General features: G+C 38.7%; 1 protein-coding gene across 2 annotated transcripts in view; it reads left to right on the forward strand.

The window, feature by feature from the left end:
- Window positions 1–1070: 1070 nt before the first annotated feature.
- LOC122992151 (aryl hydrocarbon receptor-like) overlaps window positions 1071–13385 on the forward strand; it is a 37375-nt gene continuing 25060 nt past the window's right edge. Inside the window, exons 1-2 of one of the 2 annotated variants that reach the window (XM_044365791.1) lie at window positions 1071–1616; window positions 10821–11011. In XM_044365791.1, the coding sequence (XP_044221726.1) occupies window positions 1558–1616; window positions 10821–11011 (250 nt within the window). In that variant the 5' untranslated portion in view covers window positions 1071–1557. The remainder of the gene's footprint in view (window positions 1617–10820; window positions 11012–13385) is intronic. The other variant, XM_044365790.1, reaches the window with a different exon arrangement.

Raw genomic sequence — 13385 nt, forward strand, 5'->3', positions numbered from 1 at the left:
GAATGCTGATGTTACTTTTTGCAAAGATTTTATTGGCTGTATGGACACAAGTTCTCTATGATATTCTATTGAATTAATGCAAAACTAGGGGGCGCCATCACAAAAAAAAAATTCTCTCTTTTGGTTTCTGATTTTTGTCTCAAAGGAGAAAACAGGACAATCGATTTACAGAGCAGATATGTACACTGTAGTAGACAAATAAAATGCTTTTAATTTCGGTTGGACTTTAATTTTTTGCAGCTGTGAGCAGCTCCTCCATTTCCTTTGTGTATTGAATTGTGGTACAATAATGTCAGTCAACAGCACAATCAAACATCAAACAGACTGAGCACAACTGTGACTGCACCACATACTCAAAACTTGCTAAGACATAAGTGTATATGCTCATACATGTGAACAGGTATTTGTATAATTTTGGTTTGGGAATGTTAGTTGGGCTAGACCTATTAGTTAATTAGACATTTAAACTGAAATCTTAATGCAACAGCATACAATATTTGGACAGTGTGCTTCCGACTGTGTGGTAAGAGTTTAGGGAAGGCCATTTCCTGTTTATTAACCCCATCAACACCAACTGGAGTGCCAAATATGAGCCAGACCTTATCACCCAAACATCAGTGGCCGACCTCACTGATGCTCTTGTAACTGAATGGGAATAAATACAGCTAGGTTCCAAAATCTGGTGGGGAGCCCTCTGAAAACAGCAGGCTGCTGTAGCTGCAGATTAATGCCCATGGTTTTAGAATGAAATGCTAAAGAATTACATATGGGTATATACATAGGCTATATTTAGAAAAGCACACAGTAACATAAATATAGTGAAAAATGACAGGGTACATAGGGCTGGTCCGCAATCTTTGAGTTTGCTTACATATCAAACAAAAACAAGATGATATGTATGTACAAAATAGAAGACTACAGCAGGAAAAAGAGTCGGTTGATGAAAGCTTTATTAGATATTAGGAAAACATTGCTATGATATTTCCTGCCGTGATCAAACGCAACCAAACAACACATTTCCCATCTAGGTTAAGTCAAAAATCGCAAGGCAATCAAGATAAAAGCAGAAGCAAACTTGACAGTCACAAAGAGTCCAGTCCACCTTAAAACAGCTCTGCTCGACTGTACATACACATTTCCTGAAAACGCCCCGTACAGGTAAAAAAAGGAAAACTCAAGTGACTCTGAATAATAATAAGGCTGCGCTGTTTAACCCAAGAAGGGGGCTGAACACAAGCTGAATTCTACGCCAAACTTTTCTAAACTTTCTTGTCCTCCTCCTTCACAAAACCAACCAGCAGTATTCAGCACATTGCTTCTATCTCACTCTCACTGCACCGCCGACCAAGGTCAGCGACAGTGACCGCCCACGGGATCTGTCAACGCGGCACCAAACCTCCGTGGACCCCGGCAACACATGGGTCTCGCTGGCTGAAAAAACGACGGACCACCGACTGTCACCGTATGGATGAATGAAGCCGCTGTAGCGGTGAAGTGAATGAACTGAACAAGCGTAAACTTAACTTCAAGTTTGTGAGCGTAAAGCGACGTGACACCATGTTGGGAAACCCTGGGACTTATGCTAACAAGAAGAGGAAGAAGCCAGTTCTCAAACAGTAAGTCTTGTTAGAAAATGTTGTGCTGCACACAGAGCCAGACAACTTAAAGAGTTTGTGTCTTTATGTTTTCAACAAGCAGTGTCTGCTGTTACTCCGGTTACTTTTGAAAGTGTAGGCATGTATTTTGAAGGTAAAGACAAAGTTATGTACGTTTAACTTTGGCCAATGTAGAAAACCAGCAGTGATAATATCTATAACCTTGCAACCTTCAGTTTACTTTAATGCTGCAAATTACAGAAAGGTGGAGAAAGAAAGAAGATGAATTAGATTTGGTCATATTGGGTAAATCGTAAAGTCAAATTATCTGCAAATATTAATAATAATAATTATTATTATTGTTATTATTATTATATTTTTTATTAGTGTAGCATCTCACTGTAAACTTATCGTGGATTATGTCAGCTGTAGTCTATATGTACAACTCATAAGAAAAGTTGTGGGTGATAACAGGTAGCGTGTGTTCTTGTCCTCGGTCTCTTTCTCTCTCTCTCTCTCTCTTTTTTTTTTTTTTTTTTTTTTGTTTTCCACTTTTTCGGACTACCTTAAGAATGTGTCTCGCTTGGATCTGGCATGGATATCTTGCCCTCGCGCATTAATCGCAATCAAGTTTGAGAGTCGGCTGCTGCTCTCACGCGATGCTCCGAGGAGGGCGGGGGGCTCGCGGGCTCCGAGTATGTTATTGTAATCTGATACGGCCTCGCGCCTCATCGATTTGGGATCACTGCAGGCTGTACGATGTGTGTGCCTCGTTCTGTCTTTTTCTCCTCTTGTTTCGTCTCCTTAGTTTTGAAAAAAAAAAGTTTACAACATAACGTGAAAGTAAACAATGCTTTATTTAAGTTTAAAATGTCGATATTGAACAGTTAAGAAAAAAAAAAGTCCTGGTGCAAAGTCTACTTCAGGAAAAGCATGAGCATGGAAATGTACTTGAATATTCATTTAAAGGTTACTTTCAGTGTTTGGTTATTGAAACATTCACATATAAACTGTATTTTAATGTTGGAGCTTGGAGCTGAGTTTTTGTGTTGTGAGGCACTTCTGAATGCTTATGTTTGTTGGGTTGCAACTAATAATTATTTTCATAATTGGTTCATTTGCCAATTACTTAATCGATTAATCCATTGATTGAAGCTAATGTCTTCATATACCTTTTATTTACTATCATAAAGACAGCAAATTATGGGCATTTTTCCTTGAAGGACGATTTCAATGATTAATCAAAATTGTTACTGATTACTTTTCTGTTAATCAACAAATCAATCAACTGTTTCAACTCTACATACGTGTCTTTCCCAAGCAAACATCTTGTGTTATAATCTTGCTACCATATCAGTTTGCTCCTGTGCTAGTTGAGTAGATTCCTTACAGCTGCATTCAACAGTCTGTTTATACAAAGAATAGATCAAATGACTATGTGTGATGTGAAAAGACTCGCTTGTAGTTTTTTCTGGCCCACACCTCCACTTTCATCAGCCTCGTTTCCACACGCAGCAGGCAGATGTTTTTTCAGGAAAAACAGTTGTGATAAATCCACTGTACATTATCTGCCCAGTGTTAATAGCAGACAGACAAAGTCAGCGAACTGAACACTGACCTGAAACATGACTCCAAGTGAATGCAAGTGTCTGCTGAATGTGTAAATATGTAAAAACTGAAACGGTAAAGTAAAAAGAAAATCCTCAGAATTTTACTTGATCGTAGTACTTTGTAACATCCCACTTCTGTTGATTAAAAGCACCTTTTGTTGCCCAATGTAAACCAAAAGGTGGCCCCTCCCTCCATCACAAGACAAAACAAAGGATCCTGCTTTCACTTTTAAAATGATTGACATGTCTTTTGATACAGGGATTATCCAAATTATGATGTGGTTACAAGTTTGTTTACATACATGGTGGTTGATAACATATAGTACTTATAATGCATTTTAGAATTAAAGGCATTTTACAGTTTAGACAAAAGGATTGTAGCATATTCCCTCACTGGTAAACAGATATGTCTGCTTGTAGGAGTGATCTGGCAAATTGCATATAGGCTGTTCCCAGTGTAAATCCCAAAATAAAAAGGTGGCCTGTGTGTAGACGTCTGTGTTTCTGAAGATGTGGGACTGCGCGCTGAGGACTGAGGTTTCCTGGATGGCCAGCTGGGCTCAGCTGCACAAAGGCACCATTGAGCCTGACTGTAAAAGGCTGTGGTCACTACACAGGGGCATTCCACAGCAGATCTGGCCATCCAAATTCTCTGTTTTATTACCCAAACACATTCTCTGCATGATGCCATTCTACTTTGCCATGCATTTCAAGATACTGATTAAAATACACAGTTAATGTATTTCATGTATCATTTATCAAAAGAGTGCTTCCAGTCTTGCAGCATCCATTGTTTAGTCAGTTTCCAAGCAACAGTTACAGTTGTTAGGCTACATTTGAAGGCAACAACAAATCACACCCACATTTGTACCCTTGGCTGCAGACGCCCAAATAAATAAAAAAAATAGTGAGAATTGATTTGATCTAATGCATTGCTTCTGCTGCAGTATTTGTACACTGCAGTCAAATCATTTGAAACTTACTTTGTGGTGCACAGTATTGTCTTCTGTACAGTAGCAGCATTCCTACAGGTTGCTGTGAAAATGAATTATACTGTATAGGAGAGTACAGTGGTAATGTGTGTGAATGTGTACGTAACACTGAGAAAGTGGATTGTGCGTTATACGCTTTATAGTGTGATAAAAGCGTTTATTTTAGCAAGCAATGCTTTTCAGAATAAGAGGGGATAATATGCATCAACAATGAAAATATTTTTAGATAACAGTAATCCAAAGGGATTATGAGAAACACACACACACACACACACAGGCAGATATGCTGATAAGAGGTGTGGCAGAATGCCAAAACAGGCCTGGAGAACAGCAACACAGTTGCCCTTTGTTCTTTGCCCTTTGTTTCATTTTCAAATAAAAGTCCTTACAAACACCAGCTAAACATTTTTTTTTTATCATTGCCAAAGACTCCATTAAAGATGGTGCTTTAAATAAAACCTAAATAATATGTGCATAAATAACACCACCATCTAACAATAGAATAACTAATGCTATAGTTTGTTGTGTTGTCATGGTAAAGTTGTGTTAGAATATCGATCGATAAAGCTTAAAGTAAATCTAATTTTATTGTTTTTGTACTATTATTATCATTAAAATTGAAATCTGTAATGTTTTAAATCTATCAGGATATCTGCCTGCATGGTGGAGCAGCTGTAGCTCAGGTGGTAGAGCTGGTAATCAATGAAAGTAGGGTGGGTGGTCCCATTCTTGGCTTTTCTTGTCCACATGTTGATGTGCCCTTGAGAAAGACACAGGTAGGGAAAACAGAAATGTGATGTAATGAAAAAAAAAAAGGCTCAAACTGGATAGCCTACTCATGTTTTTTGATTATTTGCAACAGACAATATGTTTTGTTTTTTTTTCCAGACACTAGCACTGTCTGAGTACTGTGGAACAGTATTTCTAATCTTTGCTTGCCTCATAACAAGCTTGAAGCAAACAGTGTGCCTCCCTCCCTTCCCTCTTGGATCACAGAAGAGGCTGCTTCCCAGAGTACTACACAGGCCAGAAATGTCAGCCCAAACAAACCTGAGCTCAGAAGCTTTTGATGCAAACCTGACCTGAAGCCAGTGTTTGAAAGGTGGCTCTAAGAAGCTTGTGGCAGTTTTGATGGTTTGCAAGAGTCACACAAAAAAACCTCCATTAAAAACTTGTCACTTCTCTTAGAAACTTGTTCATCCAATTCTCTGCTGTGAATCCGCGTTTCAAACACTGTTCTACGTCTTTGTAGTCTTTGTCATGTTATTACTTCTCCATAGCTCTTAAGCTCCTCTGGATGAACAACAAATTTACTGGCAAAGCGATGCCTAAGATTGTATCTTTCCTTGATTTTTGCATGCATTCATGCTACAGCTTAATTTTCTTTTGTGCTGTATAACACAACTGGAGAGCAGCATTCACCACATTTTCTGTTGACAACATGATCAGGTTTTCAGGTGAGATCAGGTGAGAATAAGCATAGCAAGTAACAGAAAACCTAAAGTTTGGAGTGATTGCAAAACACTTTGTGTTTGGCAAAAAATCCTGCATTCATGTACAACATATGTTATTTTGTGTGAGTTCCCCACTCACTTTTTTCTCTCTGTCTGTAAATCTCTTTGTAGGCTGGAACCGCCTGCTTTTCTAATCTATCCCACTTCCAAATTTGCAGTGTGCTTGTCAGCAGCCAAACGTGCATAAAAAGCACGCTTTTCATAATTTTGAGCCACTGAGTCATCCTTTTCAATCTGGCAGACTGCTTTGAGCAGACAAATGTGTGTCAGTGTCATTAAAGCAGACTGAGTGCAACATGGGCTGCCTTGACTCTGAGACAGAGGTGTTTGGGTTCAGATCTCTGATCTTTTGCTCTTGATAAGAAATCCACATATGAAGGGATGAGGTAAAACATCCCTCTTTCCAGCAATGACGACCCTGATGTCTGCTGCTCAACCCCGTGATCCATAGCAAATCAAGGTGGAAAAAATGGTTGTGAATGCTGGCTTTTGTCTCTGCTAGGCATTTCTTGAGAGTGAGATCAGTCTTGTTCTATTTCTGAGAAGGTACAGCTCGAGTCTGAGGCCAGCAATCGAGTTAAGGCTGCATTCCCTGCAGACTATTCAATGGCGGAGGAGGAAACCAAATAGCCCGTCATTAACCACAGTTTTGGTAAAGAGAGAAATTTAGGGAAAAATAGAGGATTTGCAGGCTGAAACTGCATACATGCTTTGGTATGAATTGACCTGAAGAAGTTGATGATGCTAAAGATAGTCTGATCAGGTGATCTGGGGCTGAAACCGACTGATTTAATGTGATTAGAATTTTCCAGTCTGATACAGATCACTGATTAGTTCCCCTGGCTAAATATTTACAGAGTAAGCTGCTTAAGAACATCTGAAAAAGTTATGCTCAAGGCTTGGCAAGACATTGATGGTAATAAGTTCTCATTATTATTGCAATCACATCATGGAGTGTTTTCAATTGAAATATGCAAAATAACTCAAATTAATTGTTTTTGTGAAATTGACATGATTTCCCTCACCTACGTTGATGTATAATTCAAAAATTACAACTGTGGGTCCTACACATCCTACAGAATTACAATATGATTAAAAGAGAAAAGAGAAAGTCCACGTTTCAAATGGTGTGTTTTAAATTACCTGTCTGACAAAATCTGAAGTTGAACTAATCAGGTAATTTGTAATGAATATTGGCTGATATTAACTGGTACCTATTCAATTAGAGCATGATTGGTTGATATCCAGCTGCAAACCTATCCTTAATACGGACAGACAATTCTACCCTGCAGGAGTATTTAATGTAAAAGATCCAGTCAAATGTATACAGATTTATTCCTAATAGGTCTGGACCTGTACCTTTGAAGTTGTAGCAGAGCTCTAACCAATCAATTTGTGATGTGCTTTTCTTTCCTGGAATTACTTTGTGGTGCTCTCGATGCATCTCAGTTGGTGGTTTCCATATTCGTTCTTACTGTATGAACACATTTTCAATAACATAATCGTTAATATCTGTCCATACAAATGAGCTTTTTGTCCTGACAGTTTTCTGAGCCTTGACTGAATAAAGTCAGATATGCAAATGGACAAAACACAGCAACAGTTTACAATCCTGCCTGCTGTTGTCCGCTGGGTCTCAGTAGACTCTCTTGCATTACTAAAAAATTCTAGCATCAACCTATCAGTGATTAGAGTCCACTGTGACAGTTTACGCTCAGGACGTGCATGGTAGCTGTGTAAAATGTTTGGTTGGATTATAAAAGGAGAACAACATAGTTACCAATTAAATGGATACATCTTGATCATTAATATTCCATCAGAAGAAATAGAACATATTCATAATATTTACCTTTTTCATGGTGTACACAGCAAAGCCCATTGATTGTATATAAATATGGATGACACTGCTATGCAAAAGTTAAGCCAGAATATCTCCTTTCCGGGAGCTGCCATCTTGCTTGTCTGATGTCATTTGGAGCCAGAGTCTGCACAGCGTGGATGTATAAAGAGAACTGGATACAGCGTCGGAGGCGGGGCCCCGTTCATTCCTATGAAAGTTGCTCAGTGGCGCATGAAGCAAAAAAAATCAACTTCCCGGTATAAAAGTACCCAGATCTTCCGCATTGTGCGGCCCATAGAGTATGCGCACTTGTGACTTTCATGGGCAGAGTCGGCTACTTCTGGTTTAGCGCTCTGGCTAACTTGAATGGGGATTAAACAATTCAATCATGTGGCTCTTCGAGGCTTTTGAAATGTGATCAGACCGAACGGATTTAATTCTGATAGTGAGACAAGTCATTTTGTGGGGGTCGTGACGCTCAGAAAAATTTATCCGCTGATTTACTGACGTCTCTTTCACAATATAAGTCTATGGGGAAAAAGTCTTTTTGGGCCAGTGTGCGTCACGTGACGTTGTAATTACATGGTTTGGCCACTATGTCAAATTGGCTTCAAAGCCTGGCGCTCTTCCTGTATCCAGTTCTCTTTATACATCCATGCTGCACAGTAGAATCGGGCAGCGGGATGACGGACTGCGGGACACACCCCTTCAGCTGTCCCGCCGCCTGACAGAGGTTTGAGAGCAGCTGTCACAGCTGTCTATCATGATGTCACATCCCCTTTTTATATCATCAAATAACTAATTAAAAGCAAACTTAAAAGAAAATGAGCACTCTGACAACATCAGTATGATTAAAAACTACCTAAAATAACAGAAACCATCTTTGGGAAAAATTTATGTGACATGTACTTTGATTTTTTAGTTTGGCTCATGTCCCATCCACTAACATGGAGGGGGCTGGACTTATGACCTATACTACAGCCAGCCACGAGGGGGTGAATGAAATGTTATGGCTTCACTTTTGAGGAGCTGTCATGATGTCCGTCTTTATATACAGTCAATGGTCAGTACATAAAAGATATGCTTTTGGCTGAGGGATTAACACTTGTCAGGATGTGTTCATTTAAATGTAGTTAAACTAAACAATGTTAGGGGGAAGATTGGCTCATTCTGATTAACATCATGTTCATCGCACACAGTCAAGAACCTTGTTACCTCGTTAGACTCTCCACTCCTTGTGCAAAATGTTTCTTCACCACAATATATAAGCCAGGAGTCCGTCATTAAGCCAGCAGCTGGCGCTTTGTGCAGAGATGCTGAATTGTTCAAGAGAGAATTGTGATGCATCTAAGAATTGATTACAAATAAAATAAACATGTAAGCATCAATTATAATTATATAATTATGAGATACTTATTATGACCTAAAAAGTCATAAATATGAGATAGTGAGATGTAATACAGTATCTTTGTACTATTATAATTTCAGTTTACTATGTTATAATTATGAGATACTTATCACAATAATGCAATTCATCAATTCTTGTTTAGTATTTTTTTTTCCCATATATTCCATGTATTCCATATATTTTGAGGTGGGTGGGTTCTGAAAGCTCCAAAAAGATTCTTTACCATCAATTGTAGTCAAAATAATTTGTGAATATAAAGGCTTTTTAGGGCCTGAAAGCTGTAAGCAAGTCTGTGTTTTCTCAGCAGGTGTGTAGCGGAGGAATGATAACAGTGGTGGTGTGTGTCGTCCCCATTTCTCTCATTCACTGACACGTGGTTTCACTCCCGCTGTAGCATGTGTATCTGATTTGTGAGTAATGACATGTATCTCCAGCGAGCCTTGTGAGTTGGTGTTTTGCACTTGAGCATGGGTGGTCTCAAACCTTGTTGCCCCTTATAAGTGAAAGTCAAGAGCAAATAAAGCTGCTGTCATGGTAAAAACTGGCTTCCATTTTGGCAAACTACATAAGTACCCAATGGAATGACTTGTGGTAACATTGGATAGTTTGTATGCTGGTGTCTGTACTATTTATACTTGGCCAAAGATTGTTTTCTTGAGAAAGAAATCCCACTCTGTGTTGTTTTCATGTTTGAAAATCTTTCAAACATGACCTTCTATTCAGACCGGTAGGTAGCAGCTAGCTGCGGTAGCTAGGAAGGTGATGAGTGGTCATTAGTCAGATCAACTTTTACATTGTCCAAAGTGACTTACCTACAATTAGTGTTCATTACTATAGTTTGCCATCTTTGTATTTGTTAAATATTATGTAAATTTAGATTATCTTTTTCTACAGGAAACAATCCAAGTTTACTAAGAAATTGACTTTTCTCCGAGTGGTGTAAAAAAGGAACTCTGTGAGCTGCAATGATTAGTTGATTAGTCAATGGACAGAAAATTAAATTGGTTATTTTGATAACCAATTTATTATTTTGAGTATTTTTTAAAGGAAAAATACCAATTAGCTTCTTAAATGAGAATATTTTCTGGTGTCTTCAGTTTTCTATGGTAGTAAACTGAATATCTGTGACAAAACAAGACATTTAGGTTGGATCTTGGGATTTGGGAAACCGAGATCGACATTTTTCACCAGTTTCTGACTTTTTATAGGCCAAACGACTAAATGATCAAGAAAATGATCGACAGATTAATTGATAATAAAAATAATCGTTAGTTGTGGCTCTACACAAATTCTTATCCACCATCGCAAAGGCTAGAGTGTTACTCCCAGCTGAGTAGTGCATTCAGAAAACCCAGAGCCAAGCTGGCTTGTGTCCCACTATCTCTGTTTCTCAGTGTATGTTCTAATGAGCTGACGCATGAAACAGTTGTTTTGTTTCAAACTAAATGAGGATCTTGTACTGTACTTTTTACTTTAACAAATATAAAATAATGATTATTTTGTTGGCATTCAAGAGCTACAGCTCTCATGAGGCTGTGAGAGCATTCCTTTGTCTAACACTAATCAGGATGTGCTTGACTCACCTGAACTGCAGTCTTTATTAGTCACAGTTATGGCTGCCTCTTCACTCCCTAAGTAGGTTTGAAGCTGTTTGAAGCATTGCTAGAGGTTAATATGGCTCATGTTTAATTGGTGTATGTCATACTGCAAACCAAAGCAGATGCCCTGCTCTGGAAGGGCCGGTTAGCCAGGCCTAAACTGAATCAGTCTTCTCCTTAGCTTTAATCATAGGCTTTGTTAAACAACATTTTTCACACATCAATAACCAACTTTATTGTTTTTTTTTCTTATTGCTCCTCAGAAAGAAGGTCTCTGAAGGCAATGAAGTTGTCAAATCAAACCCTTCAAAGCGCCACCGGGATCGGTTAAATGGGGAGCTGGACCGGCTGACAGACCTCCTGCCCTTTGCTGACGATGTTCGCTCTCGTTTGGACAAACTATCAGTCCTTCGCCTGAGCGTGGGATACCTGAGGGTCAAGAGCCACTTCAAAGGTGAGGAGGACCAGCCTGGTCAAGTACCAGCCAGGTCCGCTTCAGCAGCTCTATCTCCTAAAATTTTCTTTATGTAACCATGTCAGAAAATGATAACATTGAATACCTGTATGAAACAGGACTGTAAGATGCTGTGATTGATTGTAAATAACAAATTTAGAGTAATGCATGTGAATACAAATCATAAGAGACGCAATTGCCTTTTTATCAGTTGGAAAAAATAAGGTCTACTAAATAGAATATATATTCCTTAAACAAACAGAGCTTGTCGTGTGTGAAACAAGGCCAGCATCTACTGTAGGATTGTTGGAACTGGAACGAATTTGAGTGCAGGCATGCAAATGCACCGGCAGTGCATTTGACAGCCAAGGCAGGAATGAGAAGCATGCAGGAATCTGGTTTTAGGAAACAACACATCCTCAATACTTGTAACCTTACTCCACCCTCTCTCTGTCAGCAACACTAACAATAGTCACACTACAAAAAAACGACTAAATGTTTTTTAAGATTCAAATCTTCATTGTAAGTTTATTAAACTTGCAGGTACGTCGGCTTTGAAAATCTGATGAGTCATGTGAATGAGTCAATTATGTGTATGTGTGTGTTATATAATATCTCCAACACCCGCAGATGATAGTTTTCTTACAGTTAAACAGACATTTTAGCAGAGGTGTTGGCAGACAGGTTGCTGAGTAACTTCTCAGTCTCGGGGCCTCTGGCTTCACCCGTCAGAATGTATGTGTTCTGTCTTTCTTTTTGGTACATTTTCTTTGCATTGTTTAGCCTATTGGATGTTGTACTGTAGATATACCGGTTATGTTGCACTAAATCTCTGCCCCCTGTCTGTGTCGAGTCAATTTATTTGTATAGCCCAATATCACAAATCACAAATTTGCGTCAGGGGGCTTTACATTCTGCATAGCAATACTGCATCCTCTGTCTTTAAACCCTTGATTCGAATAAGGAAAAACTCCTTAAAAAAACCCTTTAACAGGGAAAAAATGGAAGAAACCTGAAGAAGAGCAACAGAGGAGGGATCCCTCTCCCAGGACAGACAGACATGCAATAGATGTTGTGTGTACTGTGCTCTCTTTGTCAACAAAATCCATCTGAATATTGGATAGATTAGTGACTAGCTTGCTAGCTAGCTAGATTTTTTTTATTTACATTCAGATAATTACACTTGTCTGGGGTAAACTAATTGACATATATAGAGTGTATGCATTTTGCTGCAGAAGTTAAACCCAGGGGCATAGGTCTGAAGGAAGTTTAAGATCAGCAAGAGTGGGACCAGCACACAGGGAGTTTTATCATGTAGACCCAATCTAGTGCCACCTAATAAGCTTCTGTTATTGAGCTAGCAATGTTAACCAAGTGAAATGATGAACGTAAAAAAAAAAAAAAAAACTAAAACAGCCAAAATACATTGAAAGGTTTGTAGCTTCAGACTGTAATGGCCTCATTAGCTAAGGTGTTTGCAGTGTTAGCATACAGTATGAATGGACATGTTACACGCAGTAAGAGGAGTTGTGACATTCCCACACTGCCTGTTCTCACACCCTTTTGCCTACTTTTTTGCTATGCTGGAAAGATAGGCTGATGTATTGCAGTTGCGCAATCATATAATCATTCCAGATTGTAGTTTCCATAATCTTTGCACACCTGCTTTTAACACTTGACATTTCCTACCTATAATAAACTTTACTTCAGCTGTAGTTACCTGTTTTAACTGAGTTTGCAGTTCTATTGATAGACTGATAGGATGAAAATGCTGAAAGTTCTTTTTTTAAAGGTGTGTCCCAGTCATCTCAGAGATTCCTTTTCAGTAACATGCAGCTGGTGAATACCAGGGATTATTACTTACATGTAGTTTGGATGTATTTCAATCCATGCGCAGTAGGTGTTTTATTCAGACGAAGGTTTTAGCCATAAAAAACTAGTTTTCCATGCAAGGCAGGTTCTACATGGTTTTGCTCTCGTGTTTATATACTGTATGGACAGATAGTGTAATATCAGTGGAGTCATGTCAAACTCTCATCAAACACCTGGGGCAAGATGTATAAATGATAATTACATATAGTACTAAAACTATGCACATGTCATTTCTCACACATAAAGATGCCCTGTGGCCTTTATTATATGTTATATGTTATATTTGCAATTATAAAAATGTTCCAGGTGTCCTGAAATACCTCTGGAACGTAATGAAAGTGGCATGAGGAAAACAAATCATTGTGAAGGCATGGCATTCACAGTTCATTCATCAGTTTCAGCAAATCAGCCTTCTGCATGTAGAAGGCAAAATATTCTTCCATGTCATGGCTCAAAGACTCACCACTTAACTATTGAGCAACAGCATGGTGGACACAACAGT

Source organism: Thunnus albacares, chromosome 11 (assembly GCF_914725855.1).
Source record: "Thunnus albacares chromosome 11, fThuAlb1.1, whole genome shotgun sequence".
Lineage (NCBI taxonomy): Eukaryota > Metazoa > Chordata > Actinopteri > Scombriformes > Scombridae > Thunnus > Thunnus albacares.